Consider the following 20,237-nt stretch of genomic DNA (forward strand, 5'->3'; position numbering starts at 1 on the left):
TTTATAAAGAAGAGAGGTAAACAAAAGGGAAGGAGAGGTAAACTGAAAGAGACTATCATCTTACGACTTCCCATTAGCATTTCCAAACATTTACTAATATTAAAGAACCCCCAAAATGCATGTTTAAATATCTGCATCCTAGATATGGTAAGAGTGAGTCATTTCCCATTTGACAAATAAAAGATAGACCCATGAAGTCATGGCATTTTCTTTTATTTATACAGCAGCTGCTGCTGTTCTTCCAGCATCCAGGTTGCTGCCACAGAGAAGTTGGAATAGATTGCCTTTGGGAAATAAATGTTATGAAATTCATATGTAAGATTTCAGATCATCGTTATTAATCTTAAATTTACAAATATCCTTGGAGAGAAATGTATTTACTTTTGGAAAAAAGAAAACCCAACTTGCTATTGTATTCATTTAAAAAATAGTGGCTGTGTCTGCAGAAGAAGGAAAAGATTTAAGTACTTCATTCAAGAACTATTAAATTTCTTTCTTCGGGTGATTTTATGGATCAATCCACTAGTGTGCGCTGCGGTATAAGAAACGTTAGGCACTCACACATCCCCCCCAACTTCATTTACTCCCCCTAAAACAAAAACGAAAATCAAAACCTGGAGTGTGATTAAAACAGTACCAGCTTCTTTTTAATTAGCTCTTCTAGTATTGTTATTGTCTAATTTAAGTAATAACTACAGAGTCTAATTCACATTTAAAGTCACAATGTTAATATTTACATCAACTAAAACTCAAGCTAAAATAAAATCATGCCCGAAATCTAGCAGCCCTACTCTAAAGTGAAACCTTTTCATGATGCTCTAACTCTCCTGTTGGAAATATTTTATAAAACAAGCTTTATAGCACAGCCTCTTAAGAGTATAAATAAAGAGATTCTATTTGCCCAAAATCACCAATAACAAATTTTTAAAATGACTAGCTACTTATTTATGTGATTAAGGTGTCGCTATCATATTGCAATGCTGAAAGGAAAGTCATTTCATTTCAATGACAGTTTGTCCTGATAAACGAAATAAACTTCTACAGCTGTATTCTTTGTCATACTTTCAATTTTCCTTGGGACTTGCAAACATTCTGCAGTTACATCAGTTTAAATTGTTTATTGATTCCAATAGATTGTATAAACACTTTGGAAATATAGCTCAGCGACCTAGAAAGAGCCAGATCAATCAGACAACTTCTCAAGATTAATTTCAAAGGTGTTGTGTCGAGTCCAATCGAGGAAACAGAACCATTTTCCCTGTAATGTGACTAAAGGCATTTATTTTCTTCTGTGAGATAAGGAATTTTTTTTTAAGGTCATACTGAAAATATCTACCTTGATGAAAAATAAAACCCGAAGAAAACAAACAAACAAACAAAGAAGCCAAGCAGACAGTCTAGATCCTCTGCTAAAGATTAAAGTTGTTTTCATGTATAATTTTATCCATTAAGATGAAATACTCCATTAGAAGTACAAACAGGATACATCCCATGTACTGTAGTCAAACAGCAGCTTGCAAACTTGAGAGCTGTAATAAATAGGAATTTTCAAATGTCAGACAATCCAGTCATCCTCTTGCACATAGCCAAAATGTTAATATCACATTTCAGCAGGAGGTACTAATACATTTCATATCAGTAGAATTAATGCAGAAGCCTACTGCAGAATATTTGCAAAGCCTAGCATGACCCCTTCCCCCACCATTACACCTTCTAGCCTCTGAATAACTCAGTGCATGGGGCCTCCATGAAGAATTCATCAGCTTCAAAGATACAGACTTCATGCTGAGCAAATACACATACAAGGACAAACTAGCAGACGACGGAAATCAATTAAGTCCTGTAGTACCAGATTCTCAATTGGAAAGAACGCTACTGTAATTGGAGGAAAGAGGGAGAAAGAACTCTTAAAGCTAACTATAACCTGAAGAAAACACAATCTGCAAGAACTTAAACACGGAAGAAGAGATTCTCGAGAAAGCCCAATATATTTTATTCTGAAAGAGAAGAGAAACCTCACAGATTTTATATCCAAGTAGGTACTTATGCAGCATTCGCTGTAAGTGGAGGAGTTGCTTTATTCTCATTTAAGAGCATGTGAAGTGGTAATTCAGTACAATGAACTTGGTTCTCAGTGTATACTGGTCTGTATAGAGGCACAATAGAAAGGTTGGGCTACACTTAAGAGTTTTACTGGTCTACTTAGTAAAGGATGCAATTTTGTTTTGCTTTCTCTTAAAATGACTGATGGCTATAAACCTTAGCGTAGATGCCGCACAGAAGTGGTTTAGAGACTATGTTGGTACATACCAGTTCCTGAATTGTAATGAAAATATGCCAACATATAAAAATCCTTACATTCTCACGGTATTTGAAGTGGAAGAAGTAGGCTGGTTTCACAATATCAGAATACTACTATGAGGCTGAAACAATTACACACAGACAAGGCCTTAAATCAAAGCACAGAAGCTTAAATATTTGGAAGCAGAAGCTGACAGCTTAGCTGTATACCTCTTCAGTAAGAAATGGGAAAAAAAAAAGAGTAAACAGTTCTCATCCTTTCTATATAGTTCCTCTTATTTTCACAAGCCCTGTTGTCCTGGGTTCCGCAGTAGCAGTCATGTTTTTCCTTTGTGTTAACTGGTACAGTGCTGTGTTTTGACTTCCAGTTTGAGAACAGTGTTGGTGAAGCCGATGTTCTCGGTTGTTGCTAAGTGATGTTTACCCTGACCAAGGACTCTGTGAGGCTCATGCTCTGCCAGGGAGGAGGGGAGGCTGTGAGGAAGCAGAGACGGGGCGCCTGACCCGGGCTAGCCGGGGAGGTATTCCATACCACAGCACGTCATGCCCGGGGTGAGGGGTAACTGGGAGTTACCCGGAAGGACAGGGGCTTCCGGGTGGAGCTCGTTTCTCTTGGCCGGTGGTATCGTATTCTCTTCCCTTGTTATTTTCCCTTATCATTGTTGTAGCTGATAGTAGCGGTGGTGATTTGTTGCTGGACTGTTTTTGTCTCAACCCGTAGGAGTTGCACTCTCTCGATCCTCCTCCCCGTTCCTCCGGGAGCGGGGAAGGGGAGAGCCCCGGTGCGGGGAGGCGGGGGGGGAGACGGACACGGACCTCGATTGTTGTCAGCTCGGCACCACTCACTGGGAGTGAGTGAACAAGCTACCTGACTGGGTTTAAACCACGACAGTTCTTTTTGGCGCCCAACGTGGGGCACGAAGGGTTGAGATAAGAACAGATCTGACTGGATTGATAGTCACTCGTCACAATGCTGATTTATTGGCTCTCAAGGTTGTTCCTCTTGATCTCACAGTTTCAATATATGATATCTTACGTCCATCCGGTACTTGCTGTATTAGTGTTTTTCAAGTATGGGGCTTGGGCTAAGGTTTTTATCCCATTGTACTTTATGGTAATGACTTGTAATACAATAGAATCATTGATCATGAAATTGATCTGGCTTATGTTCCCAGTGTGGTCACCACCTTTATACTTTGGGAGGTATATGATGGAGGTGCTTAGCAATTACACATCTTTTTTCTCCTTCTCAGGTGCTCAACCTGGGAAGGAGACATCCTTTTACCCTCCTAGTCGTCCCCCCAGACCATTTACATTTGAGAGTTTTGAATTTTTTGAATGGCCTTTTAATGCTGTTGAGACTTGTTTGCTGATGGTGATGGGAATCACCATGCTAACACGCATACAGAGTGTGTTTTACCCACTACTGATTTCAAGAGTTAAGCAGATTCAGGTTTGGGTCTTGTCTGGGGTCAAACGACGATGTAGGAGGACCGAGAGATTTTCCCTGAGGCTGGACAGCCATGAGTGGCAGGGTGTGTGGGATAGTATGGGCAAGTATCTAGGTCAGTGGGCCCCTCCAGTACTTTGGAATTTCACTACTGAACAACTGCAAAATCCAGAAGAATTAGTAAAACACTTAAATGAGGTGTGTGGTCATTCTGGCCATACCAGAGATGGACAAATCATGGCAACGTGCTGGGGCTTGGCCTATGCTTACAGGGCCTTGTTCAACACTATCCAGCACCTTCAAAAGGAAAAGAATGTCGGCGGATCTGAGGGCAAAGCAACAGTCGCTACTCAAACTTTGGCTGCAATGAACAGCACAGCTGTCCCAGTGGCAAGTACAGCAGCTGCTCAAACTTCAACTGCAACAGACAGCGCGGTTACCCCAGCTCCAAGCACAGTAGCTACACCACCCCCAGTAACAAGTACAGTTGCTACTCAAACCACAGTGATAATCACTGCAGCCAAACCAGAGGACCAATTCGTACCAATATCAGTTGCCCCTGTACGCAAGAGAACAAGCAAAAAGGAGGCAAAAAGGGTGAAGCGAGATGAAGAACCAATGAATTCACCACCCGGTCCAGAATCTGATCAGGAGTCATCATCACATGACGAAGAAGAAGAAGAAGAGGTAACTTCTCGACCTCGGACCTCAACCGAGCTGCGGAATATGCGAAAAGATTTTACCCGTCAACCAGGGGAGCACATCATCACCTGGTTACTCCGATGCTGGGACAATGGGGCTGATGGTCACGAACTAGAAGGTACAGAAGCCAAGCAGCTGGGATCACTTGCTAGAGAAGGGGGAATTGACAAAGCAATTGCAAGAGAGAAAAAGTCCCTCAGCCTTTGGAGGAGGCTCTTGGCAGCTGTGAAAGAAAGGTTTCCGTACAAGGACGATGTTACGAGTCGTTCGGCCAAGTGGAATACTATAGACAAAGGCATCCAGTCTCTGAGGGAATCGGCCATCGTAGAGATGATCTATCACATCAAGCCGAATAACGGGGATACACCTATAGATCCAGATGAAGTTGAATGTACACGACCCATGTGGCGAAAACTTACACGGAATGCACCGTCATCATATGCCCATTCATTGGCAACAGTAACCTGGAATGACATAGTACCACTAACAGTGGATGAAATGGTTCATAAACTCCGAGAGTTCGAAGACAATCTCACCCCTTCCATCATCTCAGCTGTGAAAAAACTGTCCCAGGACATCGAACAATTGAAGGACAATCTATCTGATTTATCCGGCTCCTCACGTGTACCAACACACGTCTCAGCTATTAACAAAAGGCGTCCTATTGTTCAAGAGAGGAGATACAGGAGGTATACGCCACGGGGTACCCTATGGTTTTACCTGCTGGATCACGGAGAAGACATGACAAAGTGGGATGGAAAACCTACTTCAGCTTTGGAGGAACGGGTGAGTGAACTGAAGAGGGGAGCAAGGGCCAAGACTGATCGTCCCATGAGAGCTACGGCTTCAGTCTCTGGTGATCAGTTTCCCAGATGGAGTGGAAGAGCTGATTTTACTCCAGCTCCTGTGATAAAGAAGAATAATCCCTTTCAACACGACTTAAGTGTCCAATGCTGTGACGACTGTTAGAGGGGCCCTGCCTCCAGCCAGGTGGAGGTAGGGGACAATCGGATTTACTGGACTGTGTGGATCAGATGGCCTGGCACATCAGTCCCACAGAAGTATAAGGCTCTAGTAGATACCGGTGCACAGTGTACCCTGATGCCATCAAGCTGTCAAGGGGTGGAACCCATCTATATTTCTGGAGTAACAGGAGGATCCCAAGAGTTGACTGTGCTGGAGGCTGAAATCAGCCTGACTGGGAGGGAATGGCAAAAGCACCCTATTGTGACTGGTCCAGAGGCTCCATGCATTCTCGGCATAGACTACCTCAAGAGAGGGTACTTCAAAGACCCAAAAGGGTACCGGTGGGCTTTTGGTATTGCTGCTTTGGAGACTGAGGAAATTGAGCAGCTGTCCACCTTGCCTGGTCTCTCAGAAGATCCCTCTGCTGTGGGGTTGCTGAAAGTTGAAGAACAACAAGTGCCAATTGCGACCACAACAGTGCACCGGCGGCAATATCGCACCAACCGAGACTCCCTGATTCCCATCCATCAGCTGATCCGTAGACTGGAGAGTCAGGGGGTGATCAGCAGGACCCGCTCACCCTTCAATAGCCCCATATGGCCAGTGCGAAAGTCTAATGGAGAATGGAAACTAACAGTAGACTATCGTGGCCTGAATGAAGTCACACCACCATTGAGTGCTGCCGTACCGGACATGCTAGAACTTCAGTATGAACTAGAGTCAAAGGCAGCCAAGTGGTATGCCACGATTGATATTGCCAATGCATTTTTCTCAATCCCTTTGGCAGCAGAGTGCAGGCCACAGTTTGCTTTTACTTGGAGGGGTGTCCAGTTCACTTGGAACCGACTGCCCCAGGGGTGGAAACACAGCCCTACCATCTGCCATGGACTGATCCAGACTGCACTGGAACAGGGGCAAGCTCCAGAACACCTGCAATACATTGATGACATTATTGTGTGGGGCGATACAGCGGAAGAAGTCTTTGAGAAAGGGAGGAAAATAATCCAAATCCTGCTGAAAGCCGGTTTTGCCATAAAACGGAGTAAGGTCAAGGGACCTGCACAGGAGATTCAATTTTTGGGAATAAAATGGCAAGATGGACGTAGACAGATCCCCACAGATGTGATCAACAAGATAACAGCAATGTCTCCGCCAACTAATAAGAAAGAAACGCAAGCTTTCTTGGGTGCAGTGGGGTTCTGGAGAATGCACATCCCAAATTACAGTTCGATTGTAAGCCCTCTCTATCATGTGACCCGGAAGAAGAATGATTTTAAATGGGGCCCTGAGCAGCAACAAGCCTTTGAGCAAATTAAACGCGAGATAGTTCATGCAGTAGCCCTTGGACCAGTCCGGACCGGACCAGATGTAAAAAATGTACTGTACACTGCAGCTGGGGAGAACGGTCCTACCTGGAGCCTCTGGCAGAAAGCTCCAGGGGAGACTCGAGGTCGACCCCTCGGCTTTTGGAGTCGGGGATATAAAGGATCTGAGGCCAGCTATACCCCAACTGAGAAAGAAATACTGGCAGCCTATGAAGGGGTTCGAGCTGCTTCGGAAGTGATTGGCACTGAAGCACAGCTCCTTCTGGCACCCCGGCTGCCCGTGCTGGGCTGGATGTTCAAAGGCAGGGTCTCCTCTACACATCATGCAACCGATGCTACATGGAGTAAATGGGCTGCACTAATTACACAACGAACTCGAATAGGAAATCCCAGTCGTCCAGGCATTCTAGAAGTCATCATGGACTGGCCAGAGGGCAAAGATTTCGGAATGTCACCAGAGGAGGAGGTGATGCGCGCTGAAGAGGCCCCACCATATAATAAACTGTCAGAAAGTGAAAAGCAGTATGCCTTGTTTACTGATGGCTCTTGCCGTATTGTGGGAAAACATCGGAGATGGAAGGCAGCTGTATGGAGTCCTGGACGACAAGTTGCAGAAACTGCTGACGGAGAGGGTGAATCGAGTCAGTTTGCCGAGGTGAAAGCCATCCAGCTGGCCCTGGACATTGCTGAACGAGAAAAGTGGCCAGTACTTTATCTCTATACTGACTCATGGATGGTGGCAAATGCCCTGTGGGGGTGGTTGAAGCAGTGGAAGCAGAGCAACTGGCAACGCAGAGGTAAACCCATCTGGGCTGCTGCACTGTGGAAAGATATTGCTGCCAGGGTGCAGAACCTGGTGGTGAAGGTACGTCATGTAGATGCCCATGTACCCAAGAGTCGGGCCACTGAGGAACACCAGAACAACCAACAAGTGGATAAAGCGGCTAAGATTGAAGTGGCTCAGATGGACTTAGATTGGCAACGTAAAGGTGAATTATTTTTGGCCCGGTGGGCCCATGACACTTCAGGCCATCAGGGCAGAGATGCAACATATAGATGGGCCCGTGACCGAGGGGTGGACTTAACAATGGACACTATTGCCCAGGTTATTCATGAGTGTGAAACATGTGCTGCAATTAAACAAGCCAAGCGGTTAAAGCCTCTTTGGTATGGAGGACGATGGTTGAAGTATAAATATGGGGAGGCCTGGCAGATTGACTATATCACACTGCCACCAACCCGCCAAGGCAAGCGCCATGTGCTTACCATGGTGGAAGCAACCACCGGGTGGCTGGAAACATACGCCGTGCCCCATGCCACTGCCCGGAACACCATCCTGGGCCTTGAGAAACAAATTTTGTGGCGACACGGCACCCCAGAGAGAATTGAGTCAGACAATGGGACTCATTTCCGGAATAACCTTATAGATATTTGGGCCAAAGAGCATGGCATTGAGTGGGTATATCACATCCCCTACCATGCACCAGCCTCTGGGAAAATCGAACGGTACAATGGACTGTTAAAAACTACACTGAGAGCGATGGGTGGGGGAACTTTCAAGCATTGGGATACACACTTACCAAAGGCCACCTGGTTGGTCAACACCAGAGGATCTGCCAACAGGGCTGGCCCAGCCCAGTCAGAACTGTTACATATTGTAGAGGGGGACAAAGTTCCCGTGGTGCATATGAAGAATTTGCTGGGAAAGACAGTCTGGGTAATTCCTGCTTCAGATAAAGGCAAACCCACTCGTGGGATTGCTTTTGCTCAGGGACCTGGATATACTTGGTGGGTAATGCGGGAAGATGGGGAAGTCCGATGTATACCTCAAGGGGATTTGATTTTAGGGGAAAACAGCCAGTGAACTCAATTGTATGCTGTTGCCTGCTGTGTAATGCTTTTATAGCCCATCAACTAGATGTCTCCAGGTCACCAGCGACTGGCCCTGACTTCCCTCCAGCCATCATCCCAACAGAGAATGAACTTTGAACATCATGGACCGAATGGACTCGGCAGCATTATAGGGATTGGTCCATGCACTAAGAAAATGATTTTTCCTCTTGGTCTGTATGTATATGGATGTATATATGTGGGAGAGCGATGGTGTATTGAAAAATGTGGGATCTGAGCACGACGTGAATGGTATGGAATAAGGGGTGGATAATGTCCTGGGTTCCGCAGTAGCAGTCATGTTTTTCCTTTGTGTTAACTGGTACAGTGCTGTGTTTTGACTTCCAGTTTGAGAACAGTGTTGGTGAAGCCGATGTTCTCGGTTGTTGCTAAGTGATGTTTACCCTGACCAAGGACTCTGTGAGGCTCATGCTCTGCCAGGGAGGAGGGGAGGCTGTGAGGAAGCAGAGACGGGGCGCCTGACCCGGGCTAGCCGGGGAGGTATTCCATACCACAGCACGTCATGCCCGGGGTGAGGGGTAACTGGGAGTTACCCGGAAGGACAGGGGCTTCCGGGTGGAGCTCGTTTCTCTTGGCCGGTGGTATCGTATTCTCTTCCCTTGTTATTTTCCCTTATCATTGTTGTAGCTGATAGTAGCGGTGGTGATTTGTTGCTGGACTGTTTTTGTCTCAACCCGTAGGAGTTGCACTCTCTCGATCCTCCTCCCCGTTCCTCCGGGAGCGGGGAAGGGGAGAGCCCCGGTGCGGGGAGGCAGGGGGGGAGACGGACACGGACCTCGATTGTTGTCAGCTCGGCACCACTCACTGGGAGTGAGTGAACAAGCTACCTGACTGGGTTTAAACCACGACACCTGTTTACAGTTAGGCCTTCAAGCAGTAAAGATGCATTCAGTGTTGAGTTTTCACATCAGTAAAGGCTTTCTTTTCCCTTCTAAGTTTCAGATCTAGCCCTTAAAACTGTGATAGGATGAATCACCCTCATGTAAAAAGTGAAGCTTCTGAGATTTTAAGGAAGGCCAATACCCTAGCTGAGCAGTTGCCCCCCAAAAGGTTGAAGTTATGCTGGTACTAAATCATTAGTATGTCATAAATGGGCTGCACCTCCTTATTCTCTTTGGAAGCTTTTCCATTACTTTCTATCTTCTCTGAATTTATTAATTTATACACAAAACAGCTTTGACAGCAATCGATTTCAAATTTACTTACCACTGCAGCAAAATCAACCAATGAAGATGACAAATCGTGCAGATGTTGCCCAAAAATACGAAACAAGGCTTAGGCACTGCTCAGTTTTGCAAACTATAGTATGAAATAACTGATCTTCAAGTGCTGATTCCAGAAGTTAACTTAAAGAATGCAAAATAAGTACATTTCCCCAAAGAGGTAAGAGTGATAAACCCAAAAGATTCAAGAACAACCTCACTACCAAACTAAATTCAAAATAAAATCGGATATGATTACTTATAAATGACCAGAGACAGACAGGAAACCAAGTTGCATCCTCTCCCTATAGCAAGCTTTTTTTTTCCAAGAAAGCTAATTTTTTCAGTGTTCTATTTGTAGTGGAAACTTGTCAGAACTTAAATATATACTTTCACAGAAGTAAACCCTGTCTTAGCATGTATGCCACAGTCAAAAATACCAGGTGAACTACCTGTGTCTGGATTTTACTCTGCAACAAAATTAGTACCCTAGATCCTGGGGTGACACATTTCAAAATCACTGAAGCCAAAGCTTCTGAAAACTGGAGTTTTCAAGGCCTTCATGTAGGATCTAGTATTTCATTAATATTTAACTATTAGGATCTATCATTATATCTATCATCAGTAACATCTAACAATGCTGGTATTTCCGTAGCACTTGGAAAAAGATAACATAAAAAGATGGTAGTAAAACAATAGAGGAATATTACAGAAGGGCATCTGATCCAGACAGTTAACCTCTGTCTTACTTCAAAGAGAACTTAGGTTTCTGTTAAATTTTATAGTGGATAAGATCACATATCTGAAGTGTAACCAGCAGAACATAAAAAAAAGACATTGAGCTACACTTCACTCTGGAAACAAAAGCAAAAGCCTGCCATTTCCAGAGTAAGAAAAAGAATCCTTTGATCCAAATGCATGAGAAGTAGCTTTGCCTCTCAACATAACAGAAATGGTCAAATACTTCTATGATTGCTATAGTCTCTTCAGAAAAGGATTTCTCTTGTGCCAGCACGTAGCTCCATTCACAGGGCTTCTTGACCTTACAGAATCCATTTCACTACTTCTCCTTTTCTTTATAAAAGGTACTTTGCTGCAGGTTTCAGTGCTGCAAGGTAGGCTTAGCTTGTAAGTCCCCAGGAAAAATACCGTCTTCTAGGAGCGCATGAGGATGTATATACACCATGGATTTTGCTTTCCTGGAGCAGCACTGAGAGAATATAGTACTAATGCTCTTTTGCAAAGCATACAGGATACCTATCTATACACAAAAGGATACTTATGTATGCTCAAACAACCAGACCATGGGGACAAGTCGACTGTATTCATATACTGCTGGCCACACATCATGGGCAGGGACTGAAGAGTGTGTATGTAGAACTGGTCTGTACACCAGCTAGAATCAAAGTGGGAAGTGGAGTTGTACAGCCACACTCTACTGAGAGTCAGTTTGCAACACCAGCAAATGTTAGGTGACCTAAATAATGAAAAATGTAAAACTAAAATATGAAAAATAAATATTCAAAACTTTGCTGCCCTGATTCAGCAGTAAATCTATTTACAGTTCTGCTTCTGGCTCAAACCCAGGGGAAAAGGGGAGAGGACTGTCCTTGTGGTCCCTCAAGCAAAGGGACTGGAAACTGCTAGAAAGGATACAAAAGGGCTCAGAGGACCTTATGCAAGACCCCATTTTCTGTACCTCGGAAAAGTATTTCAGTGACTTCACAGCAGCTGGCTCTGGCAAATACTCCCAAGAAGACACATATTCACTTCACACTACTCTTTTTAAAGAGAAAAAAAGGAAAAAAGGGAACTAAAGGTCAAGGTGGGGAGTCAAGTTCCATATTCACCCTGGGTTGACTAACATTAAAAATATAAGCCTGGATACGCTAAGCTCTTTGTCTTTGTAATTCAAAATAAAATTGAGGAAATAAACATCAAATACTGTGAGATAAGACTCTATATTCTTGCGAATACACTAACACTGATGTACTTTCAGTAGTACTCATTTTCTCTGTATTTCTATGATCTGAACAACAGCGTTTGCATGCATTTCCAAACATTGACCTCTGCTCCATGTTTGTCATTCCAAGTATAACTCTCAGTATACAGTCAGCTAAAACTGTTCTCTCAGCAGCATGAAATAAATTTTTTTGAGCCTATGCCCTTTACCTTCTCATTTTGATAATTTCCTGATGACAAAATTAAGTGCTTACATCTTTAACATAAAGAGTAACATAAAGAGATCTTACATCTCTAAAAAGCTGAGAACATTTGTTCTAATCAGAAGAAAAAATATACTTTCACAACATCACAAATCTCTTCTGAAGAGGGGCTCATAAAGAGAAAAAGCAAGAACATTCAGACAAATTCAAGATTAAGTGACCATGCATGTAACAGCAGCTCACAACATACAAGACTTTTCTGCTATCAATATAAAAGACACTTCCAGCTTTAAATATAATGCATTTTAAAATGTACTCCCCTTCCCAAACGAAGTCCAGCTGGAAAAAGGATTAAAGAAGTCCCCATTACTATATCTCTTCCCCAGACATGGGGAACTAATGCACTGACATTATCAGAAGAGAGTGGGGAGGTAGACAAGATGACAAAGAAGCTTCCTCCAAACCCCAGCTGCATCCTAATCTCTGTATAACAGTTCTCAAGAAATACTATTACACAGATCAACAGACAAGCAAGTTTTCAAGCAGAGGAAGATGTTAAAACACCAACTTGATCTTTATGAATATTAAAAATTCAATCCCCACCTGCCATCTGTCATTTTTCTTTTTAGAGAAAAAATCTGAGACAAAAAAGAACTAGGCTGTGTGTAGGCTATAAAAGGCACCTTGTGAGCATTGACTAACTGAGGTACAACCGGTAACATGGGTGAAACAGTCTGGAACGAGTGTGAACTAGCCACCAAAGTACATCTCCAAGTAGGGCCTCAGAACACACTTCAGCATTTAGGACAGGACATCAGTTTGATCCTCAACTTCTCCCAATTATTTTATGTATTTGCTTATTCAGGTCCAGCTTTGTATAAAGATTTTCTGCTCCCAGAAAGCCATCTAGTTACTTGCTAAACTGAATGTACAGTAGAGGCATTGTGCACCAAATACACTCAGCAGGAGGTAGGGAATACTTGCCTTGAAGGACTGGAGGAATTAAGCAAGAAAAAATTGGTTGCTTTTTGACATTTCTTCTATCTCACTCTCATGAGACTGAAGCTGTAAGGATTGCCCAAAATACTAACCCAGGGACTGAAATCCACTGAACTAAGGAATACTGGAAACTGTCTCCACCCCAACCTCACTGTGGTCAGTGGAGACTAATAAAACTAATTTAAATATAGCAATGAATAGATACACAACTCCTGCAGAGACCCACACTTCAACTCAAACAAAACAAAATCTTAAGCTGTCAATTAATCAGAAAGATTGGAAAATAATACACTTACTAGATTAATGCTAGCCCAAGCATGTTTCACACACTAGTCATGCATCTGACTACAGCATAGCCACAAGTATGTGCTTACAAAAGGTTTCCAGGTACCTCCCATTAAGCCTATTTGACATGTAGCTATAGTCACATTCCTGAGATTCTAATTGTCTGTGAGACAATGATTATTTAAGTATTCTCTGTTTTAGATGGACATTTGGCGGCCTGAAATCTAGAGCTTCATTATTTCAGAGAAGGTTAGCAGCAGAGATGTCAAAGATCCTTTTCATTGCCGCATTATTCATTAAGCAGAGAGGGGATGGCAAACACTGCACCTGAAGAGAAGTCAAACAACAATACAGTTGTTGGGGAAAGACTTTTCGGTCTCTTCAGCCTGCATACCTCCAAACATGCAAGCTACAGTCATGCAAGCACTGTTATAATCTGCTCATGTTAGTAACTCCAGAATTTCACAAACAAAACTAGGACATTACCTTTCCCTTAGAGAGGATCGATTTAGCACAGAACTTAGAGAATGCTTATGAAGTGCTGGAGATGCTGAATGCTCTAATGAACCAGCAGAATGGGACCGTCTGTTGTCTGGAATTGAGATCACATCCTCATTGCAAACATCAGAGCTGCCAAAGTATTTTCCATGAGGAGATTTTGCCTGTAAAAAACCCCACCAAACCTTGCTAAATTTTATTATGAATATCAAGATGTAAACATTTCATATTTCTGTTTTTCAAACCAAAAGGCTAAAGGTTGCACACACATGCAGGAATATCTGCCTGCTGCAGAAAGAACAAGGACCCTCATTTCATAGAAAGAGCCCTGGTCTAAATTAAATCAGCAAGTGTCAGAGGATTTTGCTGGTATCTTACACACCATCTTACGACAAAGGCTACTGTAACAGCCCTTTTATCACCTTGTCTCATTGCACAGTTTAAAGGCTTACCCTTCCCAGAAATCTCACAGATTCAGAATGATGCCAGAGAGTTTAAAAAACACAAACCTTAGTCTTCTCCTCCATCTGATACCCCTTGTTTTTAGACTTTTTGCTCTCTCATGATTTGATGTTCCTCAAGGGAAAACTCAGGCCCATCTACTCATCATCTACTCACTCTTCATTACACTCATTACTCCTTTCATGATTCCTCTTAACATGTAACACACCACTAAAAAGTCTCTGTGGGTTACCACCTTTTATCTGGCATGGAGACTTTTACAGGAGCTGTTTCCCAAACCTAAGGAAAACAAAAACCCACAACAAAACCAGACCAATAGTAATCAGGTTATTCATAAGCTCTTTCCAGGCTGCTGGGTTATTTCCTCTCAGCTTTGGGAAACAGCTCCTTTTAAACAAAGCTGTATTATATTTCTGGCAAGAAAGAGATACATTCTCTTCAGCCCTAATTTTGTGAGAATCACAAGTAATTAGTGGCATCAAGAACATGATGACTTAACCTGCAGCTATCTGCATAAAATCTACTGCTTCTAAAATCTGCTTTCCCACTGGGGGAGAGCAGAGGGATGTGGGAAACGATACGACTTTAAAATAGCAATCTTAAAGAAACAAAACCAAAAATACATATTTAGTATATTTAGTAGAATTTCCCTGTTTTCTTTACAGTATCTCATTTACAGACATGGAACAAGCTAGAAGTGGCACAATATATTAGAATTACATGGTAGGCAAAACTGCAATCCTTGGTAATAAAAGCTTAGAATCTGACAAAAGTGCACTTAATATATGGCAAGGTTTATCCTTATAATTCACCTTCTTTCTTCCTCCCCGTCATCATCAGTTTTCCCAGCCATTAGGAAATCCAAGAGGGCATACATAATTAAATGCCTAAACCCATGATTCCTACAGTACTTCAAGAAGACAGGCAAAACAACTAAAGGAGGATGGAAAGAATAAAACCCAACAAAACTAAGGGAACCCTGACATCATTCTTTAGATTCATGGAATATACAAAGCAGCTAAGATCTGAAAAAGGAAGGATGTGAAATAACAGAACAGTGACTTCCCAGTTGCACAAGTGCTACCCTTCTATATAATTCTAGAGTGGAGTTTGCTCTGAGAAGGACTGGGAAGGCAAACTGCCTTTAAAAGCTCTTCTATAGCCTTGTCACAAGCCTTAATGCCAAGGAGAAGCAAGGCCTGTACCTACAAGCACAAATATAGAGTGTTAAGTTTCATTTTTCTATGTGTAAATAAGCTGTCAGCAGGCCTAAACTGGGTTAGATCAGATTTAACAAACATATCCCTTTGCTTGCTTTTGCTACTACAGTAGATAAAGTTTCAAAAATACCTATGCAAGAAAATATGCAAGACAATCCTTCTCACTCACAGCTTCCCAAAAAACAGTGTGTAAACAGTAGTATTTCAGAGTACTCACTTTGGCTTTCCTGGGTCTGTAGCTGCCAAGAAGAGAAGAATCTGGAGAAAGAAAAAAGATGTATCCCAGAAGAAATTTAAAAAAAAAAAAAAAAATAATCCAAATGTCCTCAATTTTATGAAATCTACAAAATAGCTTACCTCTCCTCCCAAACAATATTAAAGTTGTTGTTATTATTACTATTATTATTGTTGTTATTATACCCTCTGAATTTCTAAACAGTCTCAGAATATTTCAGGATATCACCTTCTTTAGCTGAAAACAATTCCCACATTTAATGGAATATAATATTTATAATAATTAACTGGTGTATGCAAGTGTCCTGGATTCTGTTAATCTATTAATTGCCTAAATAAGTATAAAATCAGGCTCCACCATTCCCAAAAATTCTCATGCACATTACACTACCTTACTAATCTTCTCTGGACAAGCTTCCTTATGGCTCCTTTTCCCTCCTCTTATAATCTCTTAATTTCATCCCTCACAACTGATGCACAAACATGAGTATGAAGGCCATGGAAACATATGTGAGGAAACTATTAGGTCAATATTGGGTGAGGATGTTTCACCAATGTCAATACAAGACTCATCTCTGTGAGACTGACATTAAGTTGTATCTGCTTTATTGATTATTTCTACCAGTCTGTAGCAACCTAAGCTCAAAGAGGTACTTCTATGCTGCACCACAATGTAAAGACACCCCTCTATAAGCTACCTGCACAAAAGCCAAAAGGACTAAACTGTACTGTCAGTATTAAGGTTTTTAATCCTAGGAATCTGTTTTGTTCAGAAGTTACAGTTAAGCTTCAAGACACAAGCAGGTAACCAGTGAATCCTCTCGAGGTAGATTCAGTGTTACTACAAAGAACAAATGTAAAATAACAAATTCACAATAATTTCCTACATAAAAACTTGTAATTAGTGAGGAGGCACAATAAGAATGAGGCAGAGCACACATAATGAACAAATATTGATGAGACGTGAAATACGTTGCCAGACATATGCAATAAAATCACGTTTTAGGGTACTTCTTTAAATTTCTGGTCTGACACTTCTTATTAAACTCTCACTTACTGACACTAGTGAATGATGAAGCAGATATTGGAGCACATCCTGGATGCTCATTAATAATGGTAAGTCACTGATCCACTACTTACAAATACTGCTGAAATAAATACTCTTTTCTGAAGCAAAACAGCCCTTAAACTTCAAAATGATCAATACTCCAAGCCTGATCAACACACCTAGAGGCTGAGGTGCAGATTTGCTGCACTATGCAACTCATTAAAACAAGTGGAGTGAAAGAGTCCTCACCTGAGCTTTGCTATGTTCTACTCCTACTTTCATACTACATAGGACTACGTTTCAAGTTTCATGAAGTAAAGTAGTATTCAAAACCACCTTTTGCAGCAGTAGCTTATGCAGTATTCTTCCTTTTTCTCCATTATAGACCAACATTTCTGCAGAAAATAAAAGCATTACTGAGATATATAGTAGAAAATACTGACCATGGTCTGCCTTGTTCCAGGCTTCTGCTGCACTTTCTCGTGTATGACAACAGGTATGGAGTTTAGCACCGGGACTTGGCTGTTCAACCTGAAGCAAAGATACTGTTAAAATGATCAGTATAAGATGTACAAGTTCCTAATTTTTTTTTGGTTTTGTTCATAAGATCACATCCAGTCCTGTCTGAAATATACTATTTTTATTTAAATACTATTTGAAACTGATTTTACTACACTTTGCTTACATTATATATATTATTAACATTACTGAGCACAAACAGAAACAGTGCTAGGAAGGTCTAGAAAAGCTCTGAATATCATATTGTTCAAAGAAAAAAATGCAAATAGCTTCTCCTTCATCTATCATGTCTGCAGTTTTTGAACCAATTCTTGCATCTCACACTTAATCCAAAGAGTTCAGATGTCACAAAGTGAGATCTGAATCCCTTCCTAATTAAAAAAGTTACATTTAACATAATCTAATTTTAACCTTCATGTAAAACAAAATCTCCAGGCCAAAAGAGTCCTCGGCAGTAAAGCTGCCCTAAAAGGAGCATTCTCAATCTAGAAAGGCCATGAAAGTCAGGATACGGTACATTAAGAGAAAAGGTTTTTCCTTTTTTGTACAAATATAACCAAGCAATTGAATCAATAATCAGTGTTTAAAGATGCTATAATTAAACTAAACTTCACCTATAGATCAAAAAAATGAAGAATTGATTAAAAGGAGATAAAAGTAAAATATCTGAGAGAGAAATAAAGGGAGAGAATATGTTATGAATGCTTAATGGTTTATTAAGGCTAATCTGAATTTCTGAAGGTACCCATATGTAGAACAAAACTTGGAAAAGAGTTCTGAAATTTGACAAGATATTATTAATTCATTTGTACATAAACTAAAAAAAAAAACATAAATAAAGTGAGAAGCAAACTAATTAAACACTAAATTCTCAATGGCTTTGAGAAGCTTCCAGAATTGCAGGCAAATCATAATGTCACAGCAGAGAATCAGAACAATGCCATGTCTGCCCCTACACAGTCAAAGTGGTTTTCTAAAAAGAAAGGGCTGTTGCAATTATATGTAATACTAAAAGGGGGAAAAAAAATATGAGAATATCATCCTCCAAGAGGATGTGAAATCTGCCCCCTTCATATTAAAGCACTTAAACACAGTTTCTTTAAATAAGTACCTAATTTCAGAGCAATTTTTCACATACGGTTAACAAAGTCCTTATGCGGGTGCTAAAGTCAGTTTGATTATGAACCAAAGTGTTAGTGTTATGAGTCAAAGTGTTAGAGATGTAGCTCTGAGCAGAGGAAGTGTTTCAAAGATCACAGGATGCCAACATAAAAAAAGTTGAAAGAGAGGAAGTGCAAATGTTCAGAATGTGACTAGACACTCTTTCTTTAAAGTCTTATTCAGGAATTTTTAATACCGATATCAATTACTTCCAAGCTGAATTTATACACCTATTATCCTGTCTAGTGCGCTGGAAGAAAAGAAATGGAGCCTTGGAGAATTTAACCAAGATATTCATGAAAGAATTTGATCTTTGTCTGTTACTAACGCGGATAAAAGAAATTTTATTTTAGTTAATTTTACATTTAAATCACTATGTGACAGACTGTTAAGGAGAGAAAAATTATTCATCTAAACTAAGAGCTGAATGAAATTTTGGAGCTATATTTAGTGAAAGAACAATATTTGATCTGAGCTTAAGCTTTAAGCACTTTGGAGAGAATACAAACCCGTCTAACTACAAATGGAGGTTTATCGGTATCTCTTCTGAATTCATAAGGACCAAGTTTTAAATGGGCCAGTCGTTGCCTGGCGTCTTGTGATAGCTCACACATTCGTCTTTTTGTGTATGGAGATGGAGAACGTGATTTAGAAGCTATTGTAGGCTGCTCGTAGCTCTTTGTTGCTAAGCTGTTCCTGTTTTTCTCAGGTGAAAGAGTATTTTTCTTTGGCAACTTTGTTTGCAATTTTCCATTTGGGGTTGAGTGATGTACCAAATTCAAATCATCCTAAAGTGAAAAAGAGAAATTATCTGCTTTGACAGCACGCAGAACAAAGATCACTGAAAATAATGTAAAGAGGGAACTGATTTCCCCTCATACAATTACAATCAAACAGCAATTTAAAATGCAACAACGTATTTTCCATTTTCTCTGAAACCAAAAGAAGGTTAAACCACACGTTACTAGATGCTAGTTAAGGTAGAGTGTCTGATACTCACCCAATTAGCTTTCTCACACAGTTAGTGTACAGAGACTGTGAAAAAGTAAATTGAGTTTTGTCACAACTTCATTTCACACAAAGTTTACCTGGGTTGCACAGACACAGATTTGAAGCATTTTTTCATCTGTTTAAGCTCTTTTTAACCCTTTAGAACTCTCTCCCTTTACAATAAAATATATAAATTGAACTAGAAGCCTGTTTAATATTTTAATTTATATGCATTTAGAGTTGCCCAAAGCCTTACAAGAAGTCTCTGCATTCTCTGAAATCTATATTTTCTTGGATCATAGTGAAGTTACTAGTTTTTCAAGGAGTTATAATAAAGAAGCTATGTTTAGTAAAAAGACAGCCAAACAAATAAAAAACATCCTCCCCAAAAAAATACCAACAAAAAATGTTTAAAGACCATCTTCCAAAGATCCTCTCAAATTGTGTGAATGCTTCTTCAAAAGGAGAGGTAAAGCAGCTGTTTATTTTACAGCTGGCACTTGACACCCACAATATGGATTTTGAAGCTAAAACTTATAAAAATCCCACTACTATCAAATATTGCCTTAAAAGTCTATCTCTGAGTTGGCATTGCTTTTAAAACACCTACATACAGCAGAAACAAGGACCGTGGAGGAACAACCAACCTAACCACCTCCCTTCCCACAACCAGCAAAGCCTATCTAGCAACCAGGGCTGACACCCCCTCCAAGTAACTCTTAACGTCTTCAGTGACTGATTTCATATTCTGGGAAGCTGTTTCCAACACTGGAGTTTTGTTGGAAATACATTATAATTC

The 20,237-nt window shown here is 41.0% G+C and overlaps 1 protein-coding gene across 5 annotated transcripts in view; it reads right to left on the bottom strand.

Annotated features, from left to right (window-relative positions):
* SPATA6 (spermatogenesis associated 6) overlaps window positions 1-20,237 on the bottom strand; it is a 54,322-nt gene that overhangs the window by 17,222 nt on the left and 16,863 nt on the right. For all 5 annotated transcript variants that reach the window (XR_009965707.1, XM_062623220.1, XM_062623219.1 and 2 more), the window contains exons 7-10: window positions 18,958-19,236; window positions 17,212-17,299; window positions 15,704-15,744; window positions 13,793-13,968 (exon numbers count right to left, since the gene is read on the bottom strand). Coding sequence is in view for 4 of the 5 variants with exons in the window: in XM_062623220.1 (XP_062479204.1) it covers window positions 13,793-13,968; window positions 15,704-15,744; window positions 17,212-17,299; window positions 18,958-19,236 (584 nt within the window). In the remaining variant the exon portion in view is untranslated. The remainder of the gene's footprint in view (window positions 1-13,792; window positions 13,969-15,703; window positions 15,745-17,211; window positions 17,300-18,957; window positions 19,237-20,237) is intronic.

Source organism: Pezoporus occidentalis, unplaced genomic scaffold (assembly GCF_034315485.1).
Source record: "Pezoporus occidentalis ecotype Australia unplaced genomic scaffold, CSIRO_AGI_Poc_V1 ctg25, whole genome shotgun sequence".
Lineage (NCBI taxonomy): Eukaryota > Metazoa > Chordata > Aves > Psittaciformes > Psittacidae > Pezoporus > Pezoporus occidentalis.